Here is a 25,471-nt window from a genome sequence, read left to right as displayed (position 1 = left end):
GCAGACTGCCATACTGAACAATGAAAACACTGGTCTGCGTGACGGCGAGTTTCTTCGTGCTCTTTGCACTGAACGGTGAGTCCAGGAGGGTACAACCTGCAAATAAATTATGACCGCTGGCAATGTCTTCCGTGTAACTTGTTTAGTTAGCTGCCTCTGAGCTGCGAAATTTATTTTTGAGGCTGAAAAGCTTTGCAGGACACGCAGGCCAGACTTTCGCGACTACAGCTGTCACATCCGTAACAGGGCGAATCCGTGCTTGCCTGCCTAAAGATAAAGACTATCCGTATGTTTTTAAGTGTAGATTGTATACACGATCCCGCGTAGCGTATGCAGCTTACATTGCCGTGTAGGTAGAAGCATTGGTTATCCATGTTATCCAGGTAATCTTGGGAAAGCTCGGGACGAAGAAGAGAAAGAAGTGGAAGATGGTGAAGATAACTTTGATAGAATAGACGAGGCTTCCGAGGCAGCTTCTGCCAGTGAGTAGGGTATATGTGCGGTAAGAGGTCACCATTTGAAAGCACAATAGACTCCAACGCATTTCTGCAACAGTGGCACGCAGCGAACCCGTATAGATATGCAAATTATTATCAATTATTTTGTGAAATTAATTTACGCTCCGGTATTTTGTCAAGTTGTGCAACAGAATGAATAAAAGCGGCTCAAGCTGTCGTTGTGATAATATAATAAGACTACAAAGAATCCAAGGAGTGGACGAAAGATCAATAGATATTAGTGTCGATTTGAACTTATTGCCTTAGATGTTTAACCTCTACAAGGTGCGAGTACGTTACCGCAGCTTTTTCTGGAATTAATAAATTTTAATTACTAGAAGTAGCTTTTTATCACGAACACACGTTGCGAACTATGCAGGGGCGGAAAGAATTCATTAGAGATCTAGATCTTCGCAGACGCAATCACAAAATTTACTAAAATGATCAGCTGAATTGAAAACAGTGGAGTTACATTCTATCATTAGCAGAAGAAACGCGTGTGTATTTAACGAAACTCGCTGCTATTTTAAAGAATAGGCTATTTTAAAGAATAGGGGCATACAGACGGATTTTGCGGCATAGTAAAATCAGTTCTGGCGGAGACCAGAAAAACAACTGATTCCAGCTGACTCGCAAGCCGGTGAACTAATTTGTAACACACAGCTTTCTAACTAGTGCAATTATGCAACTGATTGCAATTAGAGATCGTGGCTGTTAATAACAGCCACAAAATTGTTTAGTATTTTGAAGCGCAAATATCCTCCGCTCTGTGCCAAGGAAAATATCTCCATCTGTTTTCGGAGCGCTCATTACGCCAAGAAGTACGCTTCAGCCCATAGCGCACCTGCCAAATGATCTTCTCGGTCTCTCCTCCGCAGCGGCTCTGGCCTAACACAGAATAAAGAGGGACGGTCACGTTACAAGTGAGCCGTGGGCCACTAGAGGGTGTGGAACGGGGTCATTTGTAGCGGCACGAGTGGTCGTGGTAGCGGTGAACTTTGCCTCACGCGCGTCAAAGGCGCGCGCGTTTTGAAAAGTACGAGCGCCTTACTGGTGGCCTCCTTCTAGTAACCGCCTACAACAGCCACGTGTCTAACTCTAATGATAGCCGCCGCGGTGGCTGAGTTGTTACGGCGCTCGGCAGCAGGCCCGAAAGACGTGGTTTTGATCCCGGCCGCGGCAGTCGAATTTCGATGGAGGCAAAATTCTAGAGGCCCGTGTACTGTGCGATGTCTGTGCACCTTAAAGAACCCCAGGTGGTCGAAATTTCAGTAGCCCTTCACTACGGCGTCTCTCATAGCCTGAGTCGCTTTGGGATGTTAGACCCCCACAAACTAAACTAACTCTAATGATAAACTGCTCGCTATCAGAGATAAGTTATTTAGTAACATTGGATAATTATTTACATAGATAACATGACTCAGCTGTTTATTATTCTTCGCAAGCACCAGTACAACAATGACACAGATTCTATCGCTATAGATCAAAAAGCGTGTTCCTAAAAACTGCGGTTCCAACATTATTGATGGATAGGCTGTTCCAAGTCTTTCTTAAGCATTGGTTGGGACAGCCTTTATATTAAGGTGTGTCATGTAACATGAGTCAATGCTTAAACAAATTTTTATATGCCTATGTTGCAGTTACATAACACCAACTCATGATACAACATTGGTCCGTAAATATTCGAAACTGATTTATTTTATTCTCTATAAAAGAATCACCAAAACAAATGTTCGTGCGTATGTATAGCGCCATCTTTTCGGGCTAAACTGAGATATTTATGTTAATTGCTGTGGCAGCCGCTCTATGGCACTACATGTAGAAAAATACGTTGTCACTAGTCGTCTGTGGATTCCACGGTGAGCGAATGTGGAGAGATGGACGTCCACTTCGAAGAGCGTGTAAACATAAAATGCTTTGTGAAGTTTGGCAACTCAGTCTCGGAACTCAGTCGATCTCAGTGTCAGGACTCGGTCTCGGAATTTTACGGACAAAGGTTGTATCTGCCGTCATGGAGGGCAAATCAGAGTATTTCTGTAGTTTTTCCCAAATAGTTGATTAGCTAAGATTAACTGTGAGAAATTACTTGAATTTCACTTAGCGCTAAATATAAGAGGGGGTTCATAATCTGCGTATGCAGTTTTTTGTAGCAGCGCAAGGTATTACTGGTCATTTCTTTAGGCTTTCACAGAAATCCTGTCGTATACGGATTACAAATCCTGTGAGTGCATGCGTTCTTGCGCCACTTTACTGCAGTGCTCTGAACTCTGTGTTTAACTAACAAAGCGTTTTGAAGTACGACTTTTCGCTGACGGTAGCAGAAAGGAGGGCAGAATATATCGCATGCGTTTCAGCGTCAATTCTAACTCTATCTTGTCCAGTAATGATCCTCATTCGTTCCTTTTTTTGTAATGCCGAACATTGAAGAGTGGTTGTGATTTTTTTCGAAGCGCAATTCAAACTGCTAACAAAGTTTTCCCGACGCCTCAGATAGAACAAGTTGCCTCTATAAATAGTGAAAACTTAATGGGGCTCGACAAAATTTTTCATTTTGTTATACCTGGCCCCTGACTTGCATTTTTGCGAAATCGTAATAGTGACGTTGCTCACGTGTAGAGAAAACCACAGCTTTCGTTGAAAACCTAGGATCCATTCTTTTGTGTGGGCCCACTTGCCAGTAAAAACAGAATACCGTTAAAAATGGTAAATGAACCTCGAGTGCTATCCTGGGAACTGCGGGAAGCTTTTCGCAGTAGGAAAACGGCGCGGACTGCATAAGCAAAACGGCGGTATATGCAAAGGTCAGGATAGGACCTTTTCTCCGACATAACACGTGCCATGATGTGCAGCGGACCTCGTATTGCCTTTGGGAGGTGTTTCTTTGAGTTTGTTATTATTTTTGTTAGTATGTCAGCGCATGTGGAAAGCAGGTTTTTTCTTTAAGGCATGCCTTCTAGCATTTAACTGTTCCGAGTGCAGCGTCCGTCCGGGTGTGAATGCCTTCTTCAATGTGAGCGTTGTTGTTGACGCTAAAGCAATGGCTAAAATATCATTTTCGATGCACTTATTGCTCTAGAACATAGTTGCTTCTCCTTTGAAAAGATGTGAAATATAACAAAAAGCTGGTTGCCAAGCTATGCGCCTGAAACGTGCCATGCGTTTTTTTTTTTTTCATGCAGGATCAGCTGAAGAGACTCAAACTGATGGCGGTAAGTGTACCGCTCACTGTGCAGAGTGTAATTTTCTTCTGGGCTGTCCAGGAACTAAGTCGTATAATTGGTAGTGTTGCCCTGTATATAAAGTGTAGTAGTAAAGGTATCAAATACAGCGCATCTCTCAGTGATGGAGAGGAGAGAGAAATAAACAGGTTTATCAGCAGAAAATCGCAATCTTACTGAAGAAGACACCCGAGAAGCTTTAATATGTTGGAGAATACGCATCGCAGTGATGGCCCAGTCGTTGAGCATCCGCATCGCATGCGGGAGGAGCGGGGTTCGTACCCCAGTGCCGCCGGGTATTCACCGGTGATACAACAGCTACAAGCTTCCCCTGGCCTGGTGCTCGGCTTGTTCAGGAAGAAGTGCATGGAAATTGGGTCTTTGACCCCACCTTTTGTAGATGAAAATGCCTTGTGCCATGGCGCTCTTTGGTCGCAGATATCCTTGCGCCATAAAAATTCACAGTCTCCATTATGTTGGATAATATGGCCAATTCTTTGAGTAAGAAATTGACACAATCAAGAGAAGTTGCGCTCTGATAACAACAAGGGAAACTGAAAAAAGCGCGAGGCTTGAATAAGTCGCACTTATTAAGTGAACATTCTGTAAAGAATGAAGGCAGCGTGCACCAACAGATTACCATATTTTAATCACAATGAGACCACTCTAACTGATGACAGCCTTTTTACAAGCTTATATTAAACAAAGAGCGATACACTGCTGTCACCATTACCGAATGATTTCGCAAGTCAAATTCGTGCGTTGACACGGACTTTTGTGTGCGGATTCTGAAGGATATGCTACACCGCCAGTGATTTTAAAACGCTAGTCAAAACGTCCTTCTTATTGTAGGTGTCGTGATTTTAAATGAAGCGGCGGATAACAAAAAAACTTTTCTCAACAATAATGCGTCTATTGCGGCCAGACAGTCCTTAACTTATCCAGAATGATTAAAAAAATCAATTTTTGCTCAGAGCAATAATTATAGTAGGAACCGCCTTAGTGTACATTTCAGGTTTAATTGCGTCCTCCCTATCATGTACGCGCTAATCAAAACCGTAAGACTGGACTTTTTTAAGGGCGTGAATGTAGCTATCGTTACTTGTTTCTCACATGTCCAACAATTTCGGTCAAATATTTTCAAAATTGTAAATTTCTAAGATGCTTTTATGGTAATATTGACGGCAATGGTCTATTCTTCTGATATGTAGCAGCATCTTTTTTTGTAAGTGTTTCCATCGGTAGCATCGCACAGTTAAGACTCCCATAGAAAACCAATGCGGAACTTTTTTGACGATAGCAAAAACGTTAATAGAAAAGAAAACTCAAGTCTGCAAGTCGGGTGATCTGCAGATATGCTGATTGTTATAGTGAAATCTTACAATATATGAAAAAAATGCGTTCATAAATGGTTTCCCGTTAAGTCCAGAATTGCTGGGTATAAAAAAAAAACAATGTCGCCTCCAGAAAGACGGCTGCTAGAAGACTCTGTAGAAGAGAGGTCTTTAATTTAAATAAAAGAGAAGAGTGCTCCAAACAACGGTCTTTGTAAAACTTCTGAGATCTCGTTAGTAAGCGATGAGTTAGTACCACTGCCAGAAACGAATAGCCAGAGATTAAGAAGGAAGCATTCAGTCCAACTGAATGCATTAAAACAAACATTAAAGTGACCGTGAGGAAACATGGAGGCTTACCTGTATCAACTGATTCTAATGCCAAAGAGGTGAACGGCGCGAAAAGCGGAACCAGGTCATACCGCGCAAGTAAGCTAGGAATTTTACGTTCGAATGCCCGCATGTAAGTCTCTCTGAAAAACAAAACACCTCGGCGTGAGTGACATTGTTCGTGTCGACGAGCGGTTTGTTCAAGGGGTCGCTGACACGTAGCAGCGTGAGATATCAAAGTTCAAAATGGACACCGTACGGTGGCTATTCGACGACCTCCCGGAATCTTTTTCGTCTACAAAATCTACATCCTTGGCTGACAACACAATTAAAAAGCGCAATTATCGCCGAAAGCTGTCAAGTGAAATGACCACGAGGCATTGGATATTGTGTCAATCTTGAGCATCAGCCTCTCCAGCACTGTTGTTGCTGCAAGTGATTTTGCTAAGGAAGGGGTGCGCAGCACCCAGCGCATGGAGGAAACCTCTGATTACTTCGAATTTCGTGAGAGGGTTTACGTCTCTCCTTTTACATAACAGCCACAACGTTGCTACACTTATGACCCGAAAAGAAATCGGACAATACAGTGTCCAAGCCCAGAAGGAATTAGATAAACGAACCTGATAAAACAACAGCTGTTTGATTGCAAGGCAATGAACGGTTGTATATTGGCGAGGAATTTATAGGCACTTCAATGTATGATAATTCTGGCATTATAGTCTCAATATAACCCAGCGACCCTCCATAACGTCTTGACTGATGACGTTTTTGAAGGTACTTTGCCGTACTAATTCACCTTTTTTAAATTTTAGAATACGACTATGGAAATACAGGATGCCCTATCCCAGTCCTGGGCAACTATAAGGATAATATGGCGGTTAGTACTTCATTCTATAGAAACATTCATACTCCTGGGCATGTACTCAGGACTGTTAGTGACAAAGATTAGTACATTCCAGCGCTTGTCCTGTGGGTTTTCTGCGCGTGGTCTTTTCTTTTATGGTGGAGCTTCGTAGCCAAGAGTTTTCTACTAACTAGCCCATTATTCCATAGCTGTGCACCACTACTAATCTCCCAAGTTAAAAAGATGTGTTTAGTTTGATACCTTATCACTTTCTTCGGAAGTAACTTCAACGCCTGGACCATACGCCAGGCGATTTAAAACGAAACTCACAAGTATACGTTTCACAACATCTTTGCGCTAGAATTTCTTTAAAGAAACGGTTGCCTACGTTGCAATGCAGGTTGCCGCTCTTATTTCTAGAAAGAAATTTTGATGAAGGTTTAAATTTTAAAATTTCATTGTGAATTAAGGTAACAGTACGTCGAATTGTTGAGAATACTCTGAGTTTAGCAATGGTGATTGTCTATTTTGATTCGCACCCATCTGTATCAAGCGCCATGCTTTGGCAGCTACGCCATTCGCTTTTCACTTTACACAATAAGGACTGCGTGGTCTGAGTGAATAAAATCGCACACACCGTAACTGGTGAGAAAGTTATGAGAGAAGCCGCAAAGGTGCAAAGATGAGCGCAATATTCCACACAATTTTTTTTAGCAAAGGCTGTGGTTTTCACAGTGGCTTTGGTAATGACTCTCATGTGAAACTACGTCACGACAAACTGATATGGGTGGAGGGTATATTTGCTTACAAGGGTAAGTTTGTGAGTAGAATATGTCACATTGCTGCGAGAGCCGCGGAAGAAACGTTATGCCGTTCTGGCAGTTCATTAAAAACAAGCTGCCTAATTGAGCATCCCATATTATTCAGCCAGCCAGAGATACAGAAGATACTTATTGTTCCTTAGTTTCTTCGTAGAAGAAACGGTTTTTTTTGAAGGCGGCAGAGGCAACAACGCGAGTCAAAAAGAGACAACACAACGCGCGCAGAGCACCCCGCTGGTACACTTAGAAAAAAAATCTCAAGTTGCACCTCATTGCAAAAGCAGCTGCGTGAAATATGTAAACAATTGGTGATATCATAACTACATCGCTTGCAAAAGACGCTTGAAAGCGTGGGTATAACTGAGTGACAACTTTCAGAGTGCCGAATGGACATGAAATGAAGAACGGAAAATAGTCAGTGTATAAAAAACGGCTCCTGGACAGCGTTCGCCCCATCTGACGAGACGAGGTTAGACCCGCCGCGGTGACCCAGTGGTTGGGGCGCTCGGCCACTGATCCGGAGTACCCGGGTTCGATCGAACCCGACTGCGGTGGCCGCGTTTCGATGGAGGCGATACGCAAAAGGCGCCCGTGATCTGTGTGATCCCCAGGTGGCAGAAATTATTCCGGATACCTCCACTACGGCATCTCTTTCTGTCTTTATTCTTTCATTCCATCATTTATGCATTCCCTTACGGCGTGGTTCGGGTGTCCGCCGAGATACGAGACAGGTACTCCGTCAGTTACTTTCCCCAAAAAAGTTTTACTATTTTTTGTAGCGAGAGCTACACTACGGCACTCTTCGAGCCTTCAGCGTGGCACTCCTTGAGCTGCGGGGCGGCGCCGTGGCCTTGAGCCGGTTGGTCACGTGGTGCGCATCAGTTGCTGTTGCCGGCGGCGCGGCGCGCCGGTTAAACCGAACTGCAACAGCTGTGCGCATGAGCCGTGTCGAGTGAGGAGGGGGAGTGGAAGGGGAGAGGTGTCGCAGCTGTATAGACCTCCTTCACCCCGCGATGTCACGAAGATGCGGTGGCGCTGATGTCAGCAGCGACTTTCGCTTGGTAGACAAAACAGCTTCCGCTTGCCCGTGCCTATACACCGCAGCTGCCGCAGATACCGGCGGCTGCATCATGCCTGCGCACTGCAGAAGCAGCATGCATACTGACCAGCTGCGTTTGCTGTTGGATCCGCAAAGTAGCATAAAAGAAAATTTAAATTAGCCTCGATATGTTTCTCGCAGATAAATACCGCATTAGAAAACTGGCTAAGAGGGAATGGGCCACGGTAGTAAAGCGCGAAGTCTGGGAGTTGATCGGCACTGGCACTGAGTGTACTTAAATAACATGAGAGTTGCTGTATTCATTCACCTAGCTGGACATCAGTATAGTAGGCTGATAACTGCGCAAGTAAAAAAAAAGTGCATATGTATCTGCACACGTATTTATCACCTTGAGCCGGTGTGCACGGGCGCCAGCAGGTTCACTCGCCACCAATGCGTTCTTTGTTAAGAGCACAACATGTTTTAATGGCGCGTTTTACGGCAGTTAATATTTACTTGAAAGTGTTTCTTAATATGGGGGGGGGGGGGAACCGACGTAATTATTTGATTCCAGTAGAAAGAAGTCTGGTAAGTTGTGTCATTCTTGCGCGGTCACGTTGGCGTGCTTAGAATAGAATACTTCAAGTGTGCTAAAAGCCACACGCTTTTTCATTGCGACATGCATGTGTCACAAGCTGTTTCACGAGGTAGTACATGATCACGCAGCCTGTTTCGAAAGAAGCAGCTGCAGCCGGGCTACTAACAGAGACACGTAGCGAGATTGAGACAGGACGTACGCGGCAAAGAGAAGTGTTTTCGTATGATATGTAACTAGATTTCGTGCAAATATGAAATTGCTACGCTAGGTTCAGTAATGCGTTTTATTTTCAGCTATACCTCGTGCAGTTGGGCAATTATAATTAACACCCTCGTCAAGTGACCCCAAGGCGTTAAATAATTGTGTAGAGCGGGCGCAAATTTTTTTATTCCAGCACGTTCACAAGGCCCTGTTTTGCATATATGATGATGCTATTCTTTTTTTAGATGGTCAGAAGTTATGCTGCATATAGTTGCATGACAACGTTTCTTAAAAAAATAGCTAACATATATTACTGTACGTGTAGAAAAAAAATCGAGAGATTTGTTAAACTCCTCAATGTCTCAGGAATCGTTTGCGACAAATAGGATCATTCGATTTTATTCGTTACGAAGTTATGACGGGGTGAGTAATGCCAATCGAAAAGATTGTGAAAGGTCAGAAACGAACCTTAACCCCTCGTTTATGGCCTCTTCGCCTTCGCTTTGGTCAAAGAAATGCGGCACTGAAATCAAAGAAAACCTCAAAGAAATTACCCCACAATTTTCGACGACCACACATCTAAAAGCGCAATTTATAGACCTCTATTGAATATTTTGCTATATTTTTACGTCACAAAACAGAAGACCCTATGCAGGGATACGGAAGAAAATAATTCCAGAAATCAAAAATTTTCACCAAATCGACCAGTTTAACACGGAAAGCCGGCCTGGCTGGTGCGTGATCCTGCGTCTAAAAATAGCGCTTAAGCGAGGCAGAGGAGATCGGGAACACAACGTTGTCCCCACTTTTCGCACAGCGCGACACATACTACAGTGCTCACGTGCTACACGCGCTACAGAGCACTGTACACGTACGTATGTCAGCAGACGGTGCGGCGCACGTCTGCTCTGCCGAAAGAACGCCAGCACTTCCCCTCACTACTGTTCCGAAGTGAAATCATTGGGGCAAGTGCAAAGTGTCAAAATCTTTTTATTTTATTCAATGCCTAGCGTAGAAATCAACAGCACCAGCGTTTTCTGTTGAGCTACTAACCATGTATACAATACACAGCGGCGAACTATTTCTCTGAATACGCCTGAATACGCCCGCGCTCAACACCTCTCCGCGACGCCACTCCCTGGCCTTTTGCCCACCGCGAGCCCGCTAGCGACTGCAGCGCCACCTCGTTTGTTTGTAAACATGCAGGAGGTCTATAAGTAGGCGGCTCGGCGGAGCCGCTGGGCAAAGATGGAGAGCGGAGGAAAGGAGGAGAGGAGCGTATCCAGGCAGATGTAGCTCTCGCGTCACTCCAGGTTTAACCATAGCTAAACCAAAGCCAACTTTTTTAGCGAGGCGCACGTGCTCTCTCGGCGGACGGGACGGCGACTACGCGAAGCTGGAAAACTAAGTTGCAGTATTTTCCCTATTTTAACACCAAACGTTAAGCGTGTTGCGCAGCTTTGATAGTGGTGATCTGCTGCAACGAGAAGAGCAAGCTGGGGTATTTTGAGGCGGTCGTCCTCTGGGCTCGGGGAAAAGGCATGCAGGAAAAAGCTGCACATAATGTCCCGCCTTCAAGCACACCCTGAAACTGACAACGGTTTTTGGAGAACATAACAGGCGCCATCATACGAACGCACCTCAGTTGCATTCGGGCATTGCGATATAGTCAGTCGTATCTGTATTTCTGCCTGCAGGCACCCTTTCACAGCTGAACCCATAACTTCTTAGGACAAATTCAAACCAAGATGCTCTACGCTTCGTAGTATTTTGGGCCACTGCGACCAAAAATAGCCTTTTGTTCAGCATAGCAGGTCGTACAGATAGCAAAAAAATTGGTGGATTAGTGAAGTATCATTAAAACTGAAATCTTTCCTTCGGCAGAAATATGTTGGATGCAGTGTTAAATGTGGTACCGGAATCTCGAAGGTACCAGACAACACATCTTGCTACGTAAGTATATTTTAATAGTTTTCAGCAGCACGCTTATTCCTCTCACATAAGCTCGGAAATTTTGCAACTAAATTTGGAATACGCCACACATATTCATATATCTTGATACGTAGTTTGCATCGGATTATATGAATCAGAATCTGCATAGTTTTGCACTTAAGGAGTGTTACACCAGGCAAAAAAAAATATACAGGGTGTCCCAGTTAGTTAGAGCCAAAGGTTAAAAAATAATTAGAGACATTCGAGTGAAACCAGTTGCATATTGGTGACAGCCATCTTGCGCACCACAAACAGTATTTTATTTTGGAATTATTTAATAGTGCAATTGAGTTTAATGTTCTATTTAAATAAATATTGAATTTTGACAACAAATTGCATTTGAAGAGTTGTCGAGCACCTTCAGAACCCCCCATTCCATTATTTACCATAAGGAAACCCTCACGCGTGTCTCTTTTCCCCACCTCCAAAGAAAGCCCGCGAAATACAAAAAAAAAAAACAAACACGGGACTAAAGCACTTGCGCGCCACGATCGTGCTGCTCTCAAGCGTGGTTTGAGCAAAGGAAATCACCGGCAGCCTTGACTCGACGGCCCCGCAGCAGCGGCTGGCCGATATGTTGGCGGTGGTTTCTCGTCTGCGTCAGCCAGTGGCACACAGGACGGTGCGAGTTGCCGCCGCCAACATATCGGCCTGCCGCTGGTTGGAGGCCGTCGAGTCAAGGCTGCAGGTGATTTCGTTTGCTCAAACCACGCTTGAGAGCAGCACGATCGTGGCGCGCAAGTGCTTTAGTCCCGTGTTTTTTTTTTTTTTTGGTATTTCGCGGGCTTTCTTTGGAGTTGGGAAAAAAAGACACACAGAGGGTTTCCTTATTGTAAATGATCGAACGGTGTTTCTGAAGGCGCTCGATAAGTCTTGAAATGCAATTTGTTGTCTGAAGTAAATATGAATTGTTTAGGTAGTTAAACTTGATTAAACTATTAATTAAATCCTAAACAAAAAATGCCTGTGGTGCGTATGATGGCTGTCACCAATGTGCAAGTGGTTTCACTCGCCTGTCTTTAAAAATATATTTTTTACCCTTGGCTCTAGTTAGCTGGGATACCCGGTATATGGTCCGTTTATTATACCTCTGGACGAAACTAGGCATTATGCTTTGCTTAAATGTAGATGTACATTAGTCTCTTCAAATATATGAAAGCACTTTGGGCTCTGCGCTCAAGTTGTTATTAGACTTTAGACGTTTTTAGCATACAGCAGACGTATTATCAGAGAAGTATATCGGTTTACCGGGAGCCTTGCGCACGCGCAACGACCCCGCCTGGCTGTACCCATCTTACGGCGCGTGAGGGGAGGCGGCGCCCAGTAGACCGGTTTACGTCTCCGCTAATGGATCTCCGGTATGCTGTGCTACAATCGTTTATTTACATCTTATGCGCATGCTACGTATACTATTAGGTGACGTTCGTGCTAGTTTAGAGAGGCAATAAAACTTGTTGCACGCTAAATCGCATTTTCTCACGTATTATTTTGTTCTTGCTCCCGTAAGAACATTACTCGCAGAGTGTGGGAGAACATGGTACACCCATACCGCTACGCCAGATGTCCACTAGGACAGTGCAGAAACGGCATCTGCGAGGCTAACAACAAAACAGAAGACTGCTACAAGGGCGCTGACTATGAGAAATAAACGCCATCGATTCCAGCTTGTTTTTCTGTATCTCAATTGGGACACCGCTGTGGGGTTATGAGCATGGTTTTTTAGGAGAGCGGCGCAAATTTGACTGTGCCTGTTTGTGAGAAACAGAGGCATTTCTCGAAGACGTGTGTAATAAAAAATGTCTAGAAGAAAATGTAACATATACTGCTATACCCTCGACAGTCATGAAGGAAGCTTTGTGATCTGAGAAGTGGCCAGAGATGAGTTTCCAAGTGCCGAAACTATGCCCGACTGTGCATTTGTTTCGAAAGGTTCGCACAGCAGTGCAAAGACTAACGAGGGAGCGGAACTACCCTGGTCACTGAATTCAAACCAGTCACGACGGTGCTTTGCCGTGGCGCATTCCGCTGACTGAATGAGTGATGTCTGTGCAACCCTCCTCCTTCTCCGTCCACGGTAGTTACCTTGGTTATCACGCTTTGGATGCGCTGTATACTACTACATCGCCGATGCTAAACCCAAGGAACGCGCGTTTAAAAACTATTGCTGTAAAACTACCTGCGAAATAAATTGGCAGCTGCTCAAACCCGTCAACTCGTTTTTATCAGTTCGAGCTTTTGCGCTAAACTATATAAAAAAGGAGTATCGTTTTCATACCACTTTACAAAAATTTACATTTTGGTCCACTTTCTTGACCAAATTTTTGTGAAGAGCAAAACTTTACGCATTTATCACGCTTAGCTGTTTAGTTTTCATGAAAAAAAAAGAGAAGCGATTATACTCCTTTTCATACATAGCAGGCAACGCTTCCAAAGCCAACGTTCTCAGACTGTGAAATTGTCTAAGAACGACCAGGCCCTAAAGAAGCGTTTCATTACAGACGTTAAAGAAGAAGTAAAGAAACCCCTAATAGACTGCAAAAAGGAAAAGCGGCCAGTGAGGATTTGGTAGCTGCAAATCTGTTCATGGGCTGTGGGGACGCTGTGGTACCCTACGTATGCAGTGCCACAAGACCTCGCGCGTACCGGTATCTTGGAAGAACGCTAACATCATCTCCATATATAAAAATAGGACATCAAAGAGATTAAAAATGACATACCGATCAGAATACAGTCCTTTGTTCACAAGTAGCCTTGTACACGTTACAGAAATTTAGAAACCGATTACTATTACTCCTCCTGAAATGTAATTGATTACTGCAGTCAGTGATAGCCTCAGAGCAGTAATTGAGCATTTACACAAAACAATCGATTACTATGATGTTATTTTCTTTGCAACTTTTCGCGATAACACAACTTTTCTCCGACGACACTGAACTAGTCCGGCTTGCTCGATATTAAGGCGTAAGCCTTTCTGGGCTCATAAGTGGCGTGGACGGAAGTTGCAGACGGAAGATGTCCGCACGAACTGTCATTGAGAAGTTGTATGATAATTAAAATAAATGGTGACAGTTGATTAAGCCACAGTTGATAAGAAAGAAATATGTAATGATAACGGCCGATAGTGATAGTGGTAGGGGTAGTGATGGTACTGATAGTGATAGGTACTGATACTGGTAGTGATAATAATAGCTACTGATAGTGATAGTGCTAGAGATAGATAGTGATAGTAGTGATAATGATAGCGATATGACAGTTGGTATAGCGACGATGACGATAGGCGTGAAAAGTAAAAAAATAAGAAATAAAAACGAAATTAAAATAAAAACAAATCAAAAGAAAAATAGCAAATAAACAAATAACAAATCAATAAGAAACAGAACAAACGCAAATAAAATAAACCATAAATAAAATAAAGAAATAACAAAAATATTAATGAAAAAGCACGAATGAAAAATGAAGGGAGAAACTGAAGAAAGGGAAAGGATTTCGGATTTTCGCTCTTAAGCAGACTTAAGTGCGATCATGTAATCTTTTTTATTGCAGATTGGAAATTTTAAAAGGGCGTTCTTTTTCAAAGTTACCTATAAATTTCCTTCGTTCCTTCGTAAACGATCAGTTGCTACACTGCACGCTCTCAAAGTATGCGCTAAAGGGAAGAGGTAGGAACATAAGGTATGAGCATCTTGCGCACCAGCTAGTGGTTGCGCAATGCATCGATGCTGTAGTGTCTAAGCCTTTTATGCAACGCCGCACTTCGCTGTTGTTGGCGCTCTGATAAGGTGCGGGGGTGATGCCAGGTCAAAGCTGAAAAAAAACACCGCCTTTAAGTGAACTCTTGGGAGCATCAGATGCGGCCTGTTTTGTAGAACAATAGCTTTGACGGTTCATTTCGTCAGCCAAGAGCTGTTGGAGCTCATGGCGTCGCAATTCGCTAGTCACCCATTAAGGCTTTGCACTGCGCCGTGTCAGTGTCTTGTATTTCTCTTTTCGTCTGCGTCTTTGCTGCCCTGTTATTTTTTCCACTATGGAAGCCTACAAGACTAACTCGCAGTTTTCCTTCCTAAACTGCAAAACACTCCACAAGTAGTGCTAACTTGAACAAAATTCTCACTTTTGAAGCTTGAAGTTTATTTACTTTCAACATGGAAGCATAGTATAAACTGATCATTCATGCAGAAAGCGGTCTCAGATCAAAATGCTGTAATAGGATAATAAAAGGGATAAACTAATGACACCTATTGGCAACAGCAACCGTTGCAATATTGAGTGTAGGCACGTGAGGTAAATATTATCATATACTTGATTAAAATAAATATTAAAACATCAGAAGTACAACCGTCATTGGAAACAACGAAACAAGCAAACAATCAAACAAAACTAAAGACGGGGCATAATAGCTGTTAGCAATAATGATATTGTAGGCTAAACGCCCCAGGAGCGAAGGAAACGAGACCACAGCTACGAGCCGACACCAGAACAGAACTGCCTAGCCGTGGCTGCACGAGCCACGACCAGGGGCCGTCTTTATCCTCTTCGCAGGGTGGCGCGCGCTAGCCGGGTTGTCGGCGCCGCCCAAGAGAGGGTGCTACAATATAAAGTTGGTGTTTAAACCATCTCTCTACCAGACCATGTGGCAGTGTATAACCCCCCACCCTCAGCAAACACTCATACCGCACTTCAGTCCGCTTTCATAGGAAGCTGCTCTGTCAAGCCTTAGCCTGTGCGTCCACCGACGGCTGATCTGGGGTTCAGCGCGATAGAACCCTCCAGACTCGTAAATTGAAAACCCCAGAACGAGGACAGGCCCCTAGTCACTCTTCTTTTTCACCGAATAAAAGTTTTGCCCTACCACTACAACAGACTAGAAATTTGTCTTCAAATCTGTATACCTTTTGAGGAACCTTAGTATCTTTTTCTGCTTATAGCTTACACTCGACAGCAATCTCCGTCACGAAGTATTTTGTCCACAGTGCACTGCAGGAGCTTTCTTTCCGGTTCGAGTTGTTGACCAATACGACGTCGTCCCCCTCACCGCTTGGTGCAGTAATGTGCTTAGTTAACAGGAACGCTGCTCCTGACAGGCATTGGTGCTGGGTTTGAATCCCGGAACCAGAGAGGATTTCAATTCGACCCCAAATATTTAGGTAAAATTGCGTAGCCTTTCCAGCATGCATATATAGCTGTGTAGCAGCGCTCCAGTGGAAAATTGCTTCTAGGAACAGAGCGGTCAAGTTGGAAGGAACAAAAATATACGATTTGTGTTTCCCTGCTACCACATGCTAAGAGTCTATGTTGAGTTTTCCATGTTGAAATGTGAACTATACTCAAAAGGATCCCCAAGTGACAGTAATTTCCATTCATGTTTATAATGAACGTAGGAGACGAGAGTAATGTTTATAGCTTGCTTAAGTGTATCATATTCTGAAGGTTTATTCTACTGACGTGTTTTTCCTGTGTACAGCCTCAGGCTATTTTCTGTCTAATGTCATAGTTCCTGAATCACTCATCACTGACGCCCTTTAAAATAGAAAATTAAAAAAAACATACAGATGCATTTCGCTCGCACTGTGAAATTATTTGAAATTCCTTTCAAAATTATGGAATGAAAGCGGCGGCCACCGCTCTGCGATTGGCGTCTGTTCTAGGAGAAGCTTTTGAGCGGAAAGCTACACGAAGGCGTCCTTTCCCGCGAGGGAGCATGAGCAGCAGTGAAAGCCGCCTACTACTTAACGCGTCCAAGCGCTAACGAGGACTAAAATGTAATATCACAGAGTGACGTAATAATAAAATGCAGCCGTAAGCAGAGATGCTTTTAGTTTTTATTTGATATGCAGCCAAAGAAATGTTTTGCGCCTTCACCTCATAACCACCATTAATGGTTGACACGAACTGAAATACAATGTGAGGCGCACGATGGTTTACAAAAAAATTTATTCAGACGTCAAAGCTCTAGGATGAGCATTATATACTGTCTGCTAGAAGGTGATGGCGCAAGAAGAAAAAAGAGAAGTCAATTGTCATCGGAACGTGGTCACATTAACAGGTGAAAGAAAGAAAACCCAAGCGTGCAATTTTTCAAATATACAGGGAACTCAGAATTTCGTGTTGCAGAGAGACATCTTGAAAAAAGTTTTTCTAAAGAGCAACGATTTTTATTAAAATATTATCCATAGTAATTAGACAAAATTTGATACTTTAAAATTTTCGCCTTCAAAACATGATAACCGGCGATATCTGTAATGGTGTTAGGTCAGGTAGGCAGGCCGTGAAGACAACATTGCGTTGTTTCCATGCGATCACACCACTTAAATAAATCCATTTATATGAAGGAGTGGCGACCGATCAGGAGTGGCATCGAACACCTTTTTTGGGGCCAGTCATAGTGCTTCTTCGAAGCTCCAATTCGCAACTTCTGCAAAAGTTACCTGTCAGCAACACTGCACACCATAAATAGGAATGGTCGTCCTATTCGGGTCCACGGTGGCCTTTTCGCTTGGAGCTTTGCTTTGGATTTTATGTTGTGGTGTGGAATCACGGTGTTTCGTCATAGCGAGCGGCTTTTACCAACCAACCCTTTCTTCGAAATCGGATTGGAGAACCACGCTTATGAACATGCCTAAGTCGCCTCCCTGTGCTACAGTTTTGGGCGTAGAGACGTCAAGGTCGCTGCGTGAGCTGCACCATTTCATTCTCAAGAGAATAATGCCTAATCAGAGAGTCCGGCGTGGTCTGAAGCAGCACAGAGCATCGGTCTATTATTGTGAAGGTGTTCGCAAACAGCAGTCCTAAAAAGGATCAACCTTTACTAACACATTTTCAATATGGTGCATACGCCCTGTGCTCCTAGGCCAAAGTACATGCAATACTGGTTCTTCTAAAAAAGCTCAAATCTTTTTCTGTAGCTTTTTTCACTGCAACAAGCAAGTCGATCCACGGTTTTCGCGGAAATGCTCATAGAGTGTGTTTCGCCTATAACTTAGCAAAATTTTGAAAAATAGGTTTTTAGGGTTAGAAGAGCGCTTTTTTCACCACAACATTTTCAGTGGTATAGCACAACGGTCAACATCGGTCAACATCGTGGATTACTCGTTGAGAGCAAGCATCAATAATAGAAACTTCAAAACAGCTTTAGAAACCGGCGAAAGCTCTAGGACATGTTCAGTGGTTAATGACGGTGAGCGAAACGAAATTGCGGCCACAGAGCGATTGTGGCACAATAAATGAGTGATGAAAAGTTAACTTGACGATAACCGAGAAGTAATAAGTTGTCCCGAAGGAAATGGTTCGAACAGATAAACATGTTCGCGGTCACTTCTTTACACAGCTCAGTCTTTTATTCAATAACGTTCGTGGAGCGCGTCACGTGGTTTCCTTGGGAAACTATGAAATGCCACTGTCATGGGCTTTCCAGCTAGAAGGCACACAAAATGGAACGCAGCAAAAGACCTCCGACGTTCGCTTTTTCGTTTTTTTTTTCTTCGCGCGATGTAATCACGACGAGGAGTCGATAAAAAGATGTCGTGTTAGAGCGCACGAGTGACGGAGAACCAAACCCCTTTACTAGTTTCTTGAGCACCTAGTTCGGCAGTTTCTCGGTTAGGACATTAGGTGGCGAGCAGAGATCTGTAGTTTCGAATAGAGATTAGCAAAGCAGTGCTCCAGGACATTCAACAGCATTTGCTAAAGCAGGTCAAAGGAATTCCCTCAGTGACGGAGAAAAATGTATCAACGGTAATGTTCACTCAATTTTCTGCCTTGGCACTAAGGCTAGTACTCAAAACTCGGCGACCAGGCGGAATTCTCTTGCACCAATTCCGCCTGCTTGTGCTGGCCACAAGAAGAAAATTTGCACCGGGCTTTCGGATTTGCTTGTCATTCCTATTTAGTCCACCACGTCTGTAAGAGTTGTAAGAGTCATGGCAATGCATTCCTTCTATAGATAGATAGATAGATAAAGAGGAGGAGGGAAAGGCAGGGATGTTAACCAGAAAGGGGTTCCGGTTGGCTACCCTGCACTGGGGAAGAGGGATTAGGGGACTAAAAGGAGGAAGAGAGAAGGGGAAAAAGGCATAACACACACACACACACACCTATAATCAGTATTAACTCGCTGCGTCGCTGCCGGTGCCTTCCTCACCCTTGAAGCTCTTATGAACAGATTTCCCATTCTGTGTCTTTGGGAAAAACTGCCACATACGAACATGCGATGTTATTCGGTCGGTCCTAATACTAATACACTTTCTATTTCATTCACTGAATTCAAAAAAAGAAATAAAAATTTCACATGAATGAACGCTTGCTTTCTTTTTCTTGCCTGAATAACAGGGCTGAATATTTTCTCTCCTCATCGTAAGAAAACATAAAAGTCAAACAAATTTTTTCATAAAGTTTAGAAAGATCAGTGATATATCTTCTGTCTGTACTGTTTACAGATGAAAGTACAAAGAAAAGTACAAAGGAAAGTAAAAATGTGAGGAACCAAGGAAAGATTTCTTCTACTCTGACAATAAATAGGTAGGAGCTGTTCGCGTTTTCGTGTGAAAGACGTCAGTTAGAAGGCAAATGTTATGCAGCGAAGCAAAAAATAAATCAAACCTGAGAGCGAAGCAAGAAATGCGAAATTAAATTCATTGACATTTTAATAAATCGTGAACAACAAGGGTTTATAAGGCCCCCAGTAGAACAATTTTATCGATTGAGACGTTGCTTCGACCGCTGTGAGTACTCTCATTTTTCTCTTGCTTCAAGCACAGTGAAAATAGTTCATATGCTGTTAGTTAGGGCTATTATTGTTTAAAGTACCGTAATTTTCCGTACACAACCGGCGGGTTGTACATGTTTGAAAAGTGAAATTAAGCGCTTTCCTAAATTTGTGCTCTGCGCTTTCTTATATTGCTGAAAAAGGCAGAAAATTCGAATCGCTTACATTACGAGATTTTGTGATATTTATATGCTTGCCCACCTGGCCTTTGTAGGCTTTATTTGGGGCGCGGAAAACGTTGAAAAAGAATATGTTTGCCGGTCATAATGGAGTTAAGCAGAATATACATCAGGTGCGCTGTATTGTGGAAAATACCCTATTTACAGGCGGGCTCTCTATAACAATTTTCTGGAAATTACTACAGAATTGTTGTCAAGAGACATAAGGCTTTTGAAAACCATAAATGCTAAATTTATGAACTGTAAAACTTTTATTTGTTAGAAAAATGTCATCTTGAGGCGGAAATTGATGTTTAAATTTGGTAGTCCAACTGACTGGAATACATTACTGCTCTGAGATTTGAAAAAAAGAAAAGATGCTGCCGATTATGGGCGCGCAGAATTTCGGAACATTCACATGCTAATAAAATATTAGGCACATTATATTTTGATTCGGTTGGAGTGGTCAATCTTTGATGCATATTTTTTGAAAGATGCAAATAATCGGCAGAAATAGAATGTTCTGCATGCGAGAGTGAATAACAAGCAATAGATTACTGTCCGCGTGGATGACTCGTCGATCGAGCCTAACGAACAGCTTCACAGGAACACAGCGGCTCCCTGCATTTCCCTTAGGACCACGCAATCGATATTAATTGATTGCTTCGAGTAATCGCTATTACTGTGCGTTCAGCTTTGTAGTACTTCACCTGCTGCAGTCATGAAGGACCGGAACGATTGCGCGGAGAGAAGAGAAAGAAAGGGAGACCGACGCATCTTAAACGAAAGGAATTAAAGCTTTGGAAACAATGTACTCTTGTTGCTTGAATGAATGGTGCAGTGCACGTTGTGGATTGTCATTTCCGGAACTCATGAAATGAAGGAACATTTGAAGGAGAAATAACAATATGACCACTAATGTTAAGTATGATGTGGAAACACCGCTGTCCATTGATGCAGTTCAATAGAGCAGTTCACACTCATCTCTGGTGACCTTGCTCCTACCCATTGCGCTATCCAAGTCACTGCTTGTTAATAATATGTGGAGCTACCAGAGACTGCAACGGATGATGAGAACAACTTAACCTTGCACTACAGAGCTTACCCTCAGCTGGATTTTCTCGTAATGGGACTAATAAGGCTTTAGCATTAAAATGGTTGATGCCAACAGTCTTTTGCAGCGACAAGAACACCTGCTAGTACCACCAGCGTCTATTTAAATGCGAACAGGGCACATACAAACCGGGCACAAAAAGTGAGATACATGAGCCGCTTGAGCGGAAATACAGACGAGTGCCGTAAGCAGTTCCAAGAAACGGTCTGGCACTTTAGAAGTGAAAATATTCTGCACTAATATTCTGCTCCGTCAACCACGGCCTTTCTGTTATCGTCTCAGTATTCTGGGTCTCGTTTCATTGGGGGCTAATGTACATGATATATCCGGGCAGAATGAAGACATTGCGCGAAGGTAGAAAGAGTCGCCATGGATAAACTTTTGTGCCTATGTGCTATATGCTGACGTTCGAGAGTACCTCTTTCAAACACTCTGAGAACATATTAATTTTTGGCAGTAATTGCTAACCTAAACATTTTCCGACTTTCTTCTTTACTCTCTTTTTACGAATATCCTCCTTACTTTCCCTGTAAATACAATCTGTAAGAATATGTTCCAAGGCCTGGAGATTTGCCGTCACCCATGCGTGCGCTGACTTGGCTATCTTTAAATAAGACAGTAATGCTACACAATGTTAAGAAACGTCTACCTTTCAATGCTTTGAGAGAGCCCCAGCGTGTAAATATGAAGACGAAACTAACAACAATTGATAAATATATCTTGAAAGGTGATAATTAACCGGGCACTGTTCTCTTGCAGGAAGTCACTACACTATGAAAACTTCATTCTGCGTGATTGCAAGTTGCCTCGTCCTCTTTGCGCTTAACGGTAAGTCCTATGTATGGTACAATCCGTGCACTAAGCAGCTACATTGGCAGGGTCTTGCGCTTAGCCAGTTCATTTAGTTTCCTCTTGAAAGCAGGTGCGAAATTATTTTTGGTGCAGAAAGGCATTCTAGTGCATGGAAGCCTGACTTCTGTGGCAACACCTGAGTGTCCACATCACAGAGCTCACCTATTGTGAATTTCCGACGCGGTTTCCGGACTGATACAATCGCTGTTTGACACAGTACCCGACTACATCGGGGAGCGTCCGCCCTAAATCGGCGTTCGAAACACCTGTGCTTCGGCCAGAGGAAGCTGCGAGCGTTATCGCGCTAATAATTAAAAAAGAATATATATCACGCGTTGCTTGCGTTCTCTCGCGCTCCTTCTCTACTACAGAACGGGCGCGGGAAGAAAACCACGAAGGCATTCGGTCGTATCCGGCGATTTCAGCCGCAGCAGTCTGGACTGCTCCTGGTCCACCCTTGAAAGAAGCGATCCACGACTGAGATGTGCCGTTGCAAATGACTAGTTCCGAAAAGTGCAGAAAAAATTCATCCGGATGTACTCCGAATCTGCGATTGGAATTAACAACTAGTTCGCTATGCAGGTCCAACCTCACCTGAACAACAATTAAGTCCACACATGACCACGTAGGGAAAAGGATTGGTTATCTATGTTATCCAGGCCTGCTCCGATGGATAGGAATATGAAGAATACAAAGAAAGTGATTGGTTTGGCTTGGTTTATAGGCAAAGTAGCTCATGATATGAGTTACATCGTAGTGTAGGGCTCCGGAAATTTCGACCACCTGCGGTTCTTTAACGTGCACTGACATCACACAGTACACGGGCCTCTAAGGTTTCGCCTCCATCGGAATGCGACCCCGGAGGCTGGGATCGAAAACGCGTCTTTCGGGTCAGCAGCCGAGCGCTATAACCACTGAGCCACCGCGGCGAAGACAAAGAAGAAGGAGACAGCCTCGATGGAAGACATAGGTTTGTGTGGGAACTTCTTGAAGAAGGAGAGTAAGGCAAAGGCGCGGTAATAGATCCCCTGTCGGAAGCCCAACCAGTGGGAATGCATTTATGCAGCAGAACGCCCCAGTGGTAGGCGGATATATTTCTGCGACTTACATTCTGTTATTTCGAGCAATTATTTTTTTAGTATTTTTTGCAGTGCAGTCTAGCAATGAAGCAAAAGCTGCTCATACTTTATTTGTTAGAAATGATAACCCTGCAAATATAGGACGATCAGAAAACAGAATGCAGTGTACTCAAGCATTGATCTTTAGGTTTTTTTTAATTTTTACTCTGCCCAGGAAGCCAGCACGCTTCTGCTTTTTTGAGCTGATAGAGTTAGCCCGTTCATAGCATGATTTTAATTTCGCTGTTTAGCATGGCACAACGGTGCACCAAGAATTCAAATGGGTAGAAAAAACTGCCAGACCTAGATCAGCTAGTAGTAGCAACATTTGGGTTCAGTACATTAACCAGCGAAGGTGCTAGTCACTGCACAATATAAACTTATTATAGGAGAAGACCACAGGAGCGCGGGACATAGAAAAAACAAGCACTATTTCACTACAATGAATGCATAACAACTCGCCCAAATTTCAGCTTTATAAATAGAAGTCTACCCTGTGAACGAATCTATACAGGCATTTGAATTACATGTATCATGAAAGTAATTTAATGCTGTTGTGTGATACAAGTGGCTGCTGTGATGTTGAATGTTTTCGCGGTGTATAAATTCAGGCAGAAAAGTCCAGATGAGACGCGGCAGTGCTACTCAGAGCAATGGAAAGTATGGTGAAAATGATTGCAAGAAATGAACATAAAAATAATCGACAAAGTTTCTTTTTGAAACCTGCTATCTTTAGATGTTTTTGAAAATAATCATCAAGAAATAGGCCGTTGTACGTCCTCACACAAACCGAAACTGTAATAATTATTTATTTTTGCATAAAACCCAAACCCAAATATTTCGAATCACCAATTTTTTTTGGAATAGCACGATTTGTTCCAGAATCAGTATTATAAAATTATGGGCCAGTTTATAAACTGGAATGCCACAAAAAATCAAACATAACGTGAAGAACATTGAACCCGGTAAAGTGCCATAAATGGCAGAGCCCACGAAAAATTCATGCTTATTTCCGACATTTCAGTTTTGAAGACAGGATTGTTTTGGAATGAACATTCCACCAAATATAGCAGGCTTTTAAGCAAGCAGTTATCAACATAACATTTACAGATTTTGCATACGAGCGAAATCAATGCATGCAGCAGCAATATCAGCTTTGCAGACAGAGTATAATTTTTCAAATTTTAATGCATACTTGACACGCAAATTTGAAAACAGGGAAGCACGAAGTACAACTGCTACCAGCACGGGTAGAAACAGTTCTCTTGCTCTTTCTTTCAGGTCAGTAGAAATAGTAGACACCTTTATCGTACCATGTACTAAGTTACCGTTAGCGGAGCACCGGGAGCCCGCCCACCGTTGGTTAACACGCGCTGATTGGTCCCGATGCTGCAGGCGCGCGTGCAGCTGTCCAGTACCTGATGCCATCTGGCGCCATCAAGGTGATTCGCGCATGCGCACTGGCTGCGCGCGGGCTCCCGGTACTCCGGTACCAGTAACGGTAACATGGTACACGGTGTGGTAAATGTGTCTGGTATCCGATTTGCACAACTAACTCGCTTTCCCCTTCGTGATGAGCCCGAAAGCCTAATTGAAAAATAGTGGCTGTTATTTCAACGCATTCCTGTCTGGGATCCTGATGTGTTGAGACAACGAAATGTTTATAACGAAAGGTTGATGAAGGAAGCGCAATAATTCTTGGGGTGTTGGAGAGAAATAGGGAAGTCTCTTTTTGTTATACGTATTGTTTTTTCCAGAATGGCGCACTGAGTGCACTTGTGAAGTGTCACAGCGTAACTGAGCTTTACTTTATTTGGCAGTTAGAAGCAGTGATTTGGCAGTTATAGATGCCGTCATGTGGGCAATTTTGCATCTCGGCTTAATGCAACGGTGAAAGCCTTCTAAATGACGATTAAAAATTCTCGCAAGTGGTAAAATTTGGCGTAAGTTTTCTGGCTGCCGATAACCACCCTGGGCGCATGTGGGTTTGCACATTTGAAGCACTCACTTTGATGAGTTTATGATATCTACACAGAAGGCTGGTGATGACTGGAAATAAAATCGAATGTGTTATGAGTGCTTCAAACAATCGATTCCAACTTAAGCGAAATGGAGCTTAGAGTTTGTTGGCAATGATGATGGATTTTGATGGCGCATGGGCATCTGTGGTCAAATAGTGCCATGACGCAAGGCTTTTAGCCTAATCAAGGTGGGATTGGAGACCTATTTCCCAAGGATTTCTCCCTACATAAACCGAGCACCAGACCAGGGAAAGCTTGTACCCATTGTATCACGGGTGGGGACTCGGCGGCGCTGGGGATCGAACCCCGCACCTCCCGAATGTGAAGGATTTGTTGGTAGTGTATTTGAAAGAAATACTTAGCGCGGAAACCCAAGACAAGGTAACAAGGACGAGGCGAGCGCTGACAGCTGAAGATATTATTCAAGAAGATTATTCCATAAGCAGAACTGTGGAAAGAAACGTGAAAGTCCAACCATACACCTAACATAAGCGCGGAAATTTTTGCGTTTAGAGTATTGGTAAAGAATATTGCAGAAAAAAATTCACAGATCACAAAGAACGTTGAACATGG

The 25,471-nt window shown here is 43.3% G+C and overlaps 1 protein-coding gene across 1 annotated transcript; it reads left to right on the top strand.

The window, feature by feature from the left end:
* LOC144119868 (evasin P983-like) lies at window positions 1-21,684 on the top strand. Its single transcript, XM_077652387.1, has 5 exons — window positions 1-75; window positions 3,677-3,706; window positions 6,192-6,256; window positions 10,767-10,835; window positions 21,667-21,684. Exons 1-5 carry the CDS (start codon window positions 21-23, stop codon window positions 21,682-21,684), a joined length of 237 nt encoding a protein of 78 aa, XP_077508513.1. The 5' UTR covers window positions 1-20.
* Window positions 21,685-25,471: the final 3,787 nt, after the last annotated feature.

The sequence above is a fragment of the Amblyomma americanum genome, chromosome 2 (assembly GCF_052857255.1).
Source record: "Amblyomma americanum isolate KBUSLIRL-KWMA chromosome 2, ASM5285725v1, whole genome shotgun sequence".
NCBI lineage: Eukaryota > Metazoa > Arthropoda > Arachnida > Ixodida > Ixodidae > Amblyomma > Amblyomma americanum.
The sequence above is the reverse complement of the archived record's forward strand: the minus strand, read 5'-3'. Positions and strand labels throughout refer to the sequence as shown.